Source organism: Nuphar pumila, chromosome 10 (genome assembly GCF_984573655.1).
Source record: "Nuphar pumila chromosome 10, dmNupPumi1.hap1.1, whole genome shotgun sequence".
Classification (NCBI taxonomy): domain Eukaryota; kingdom Viridiplantae; phylum Streptophyta; class Magnoliopsida; order Nymphaeales; family Nymphaeaceae; genus Nuphar; species Nuphar pumila.
In genome coordinates, this window is record NC_143258.1 from 82,752,723 (window position 1) to 82,754,824 (window position 2,102).

Genomic DNA, 2,102 nt, shown 5'->3' on the forward strand with positions numbered 1-2,102 from the left:
CGTCACAAGATCGAAACCCAAGGATGATGTCCTTTGCTGCAAGGTTGAAGCTGGGTGTACTCTCCTGTGGGCAGGGGAGACCTCAAGGGTTTTACCAACGGGAGGCCAGCCCATGCACATTATTCTAATTCTTAATAATATTACTTTTTGTGTTTTTTAAAATTTCATTTATTTTTGCAGAGTTTTTAGAAAACCCAAGAAAAAAATGTGAAAAAATGATCTCCCAAGAATTTCATAGCAAATAAATTATGGATTTCAATTTTTGTCACTGAGATTAACAAATTACTTGATCAGAACGAGACAAACAAAAGAACATAATATCTTTGCTACAAATTCTATTTCTTTCCATCTTCTAACATCAAGAATGCAGAGGCTGGGAATGTTCGGGAAATCCCAGTATGCGTCTTAAACAGGACATTCCCAGAACTTAGGTTATCAACCGACATCTCGGAGACGGCTACCCAGATGAAAAGCTCCTTCGCCTTCACACCGGTCACCTTCTTCATCCGCCGTGGCTCGATGAACGCCGTGACTTCTGCCGCGAACGAGACACTCCGGCCGATCTGCTGGAAGTAGTGATCCTTCTTCTTCTTCTGCTTGAGCCATATGAAGCCCTGAGACCGAGCGAGCCCGATCTCAACTATATTGTCGAGAGGGAGGAGACCCCTAGGGATGCCAAACTCATCAAGGAGCTCTGCTGATCTCTTTTGGCATTCAATCTCACCCACGTATATCTCGGCTTTCTCTCTCATGGACTCAATCATCTGTGAAGCCATTCTCTCTCTCTCTCTCTTGGTGTTTATGCACAGTGTCGTGTGTTGTCTGTGAATGCACCAAGAGATCAGTGAGGAAACTGCAAGCTCATGGACATATTTATATCATTATATGCAACATGGTTACCTCCCACCCAACAAGTTGAACTCTTTCTCTCTCTCATACAAGTTGGCATGAGGCGGATCCTTACCCATTGATTGCAATTTCATGTGGGAACATGTAAGTGTCGTCAAAATGGTACCGTAGCAATTGAAAGCAATGTCGTCAAAATCAGTCTGAATCAGCCGATTCAGACGGAATTGACCCAAAGACGATTCAAACGGTGTAGGTCGATTCAATTCATTTTTTAATAATTTTTAAGGAGGTTAAATTTTCTTTTATATATTTTCTTAACATTTATTATTTTTAAATGATACTGTCATCTGATGGTAAAAAAGGTACGATTTTATTTGATTTTTTTCATATTTTAAAAATCTGATAACCCTTTACCAATTTTAGCAACATTTTTTAAAAGGCAAAAGGAAAGTTGGGGTTAGGCAATCCCGCACCAGAATTCATTAATAAGCCAAAAAATAAATGTTACATGTTACTATAATTCCTCCCGTACGGGATACCAATTTGGGGGAAGGGGTGGTCCTTCGAAGCTTTTTGGATTCCCTCTTAACCAATTTTGCTAAGCTAAGTGTAATTTGGTTTTAAATTAAAATAATTGAAGATAAATAAAATGTTTCTCTTTTTTGTAGATAAAATGTGTGTATTGTCGTGAAATCATGTTATTTTTGTCTAAATGTTGAAGTCAAAATATTATGTTTTATAACATTTTAAACTTTTACCAAGGCATCATTGTTTTGTCACAATATTTATCACTGTGCTACTGGCTAACTGATTTTAGAAGGTAGCTTTTATTGTTTAGAGGGGAGAAAGCTAGCTCATAACTACCCTGATATATATCATATTGATGCAGTAAGTAAGCAAGAATGCAATACCTTTCTGAATTTTTGCGGAAGCCAGGTTGGTCCAGACCCAGATACAACTCTGAGGTGGCAGCACCCAGATACAACTCTGAATTTTTGCGGAAGCGAAGGCCGAATGATGCTCCAGTTAGAAGGATGGAGAAATGGGAAAATATATTAGTTAAAAGAGGTCGGGGTAGGCCTAAGAAGACTTGGATGGAGATGATAGGAAAGGATATGAATGCTTTGAACCTCATCGAGGACATGGCATTGGATAGAAATGATTGGAGGAGAAGGATTCATGTGGAAGACCCAGAATGATTTTCTTTTTTGGTTCATATCGCCGACCCCAATTGTTTTGGGATGAAGGCATAG

At 39.0% G+C, this 2,102-nt stretch overlaps 1 protein-coding gene across 1 annotated transcript; it reads right to left on the minus strand.

Annotated features, from left to right (window-relative positions):
• Positions 1-335: 335 nt before the first annotated feature.
• On the minus strand, positions 336-776 carry LOC149827074 (uncharacterized). The gene has a single exon (XM_090018424.1). The coding sequence runs from the start codon at positions 774-776 to the stop codon at positions 336-338; it is 441 nt and encodes a 146-aa protein (XP_089874550.1).
• Between the last annotated feature and the right edge of the window lie 1,326 nt (positions 777-2,102).

Excerpts from the sequence above, each read along its gene's own strand:
- LOC149827074 (XM_090018424.1), bottom strand. The coding sequence starts at position 776 with ATGGCTTCACAGATGATTGAGTCCATGAGAGAGAAAGCCGAGATATAC.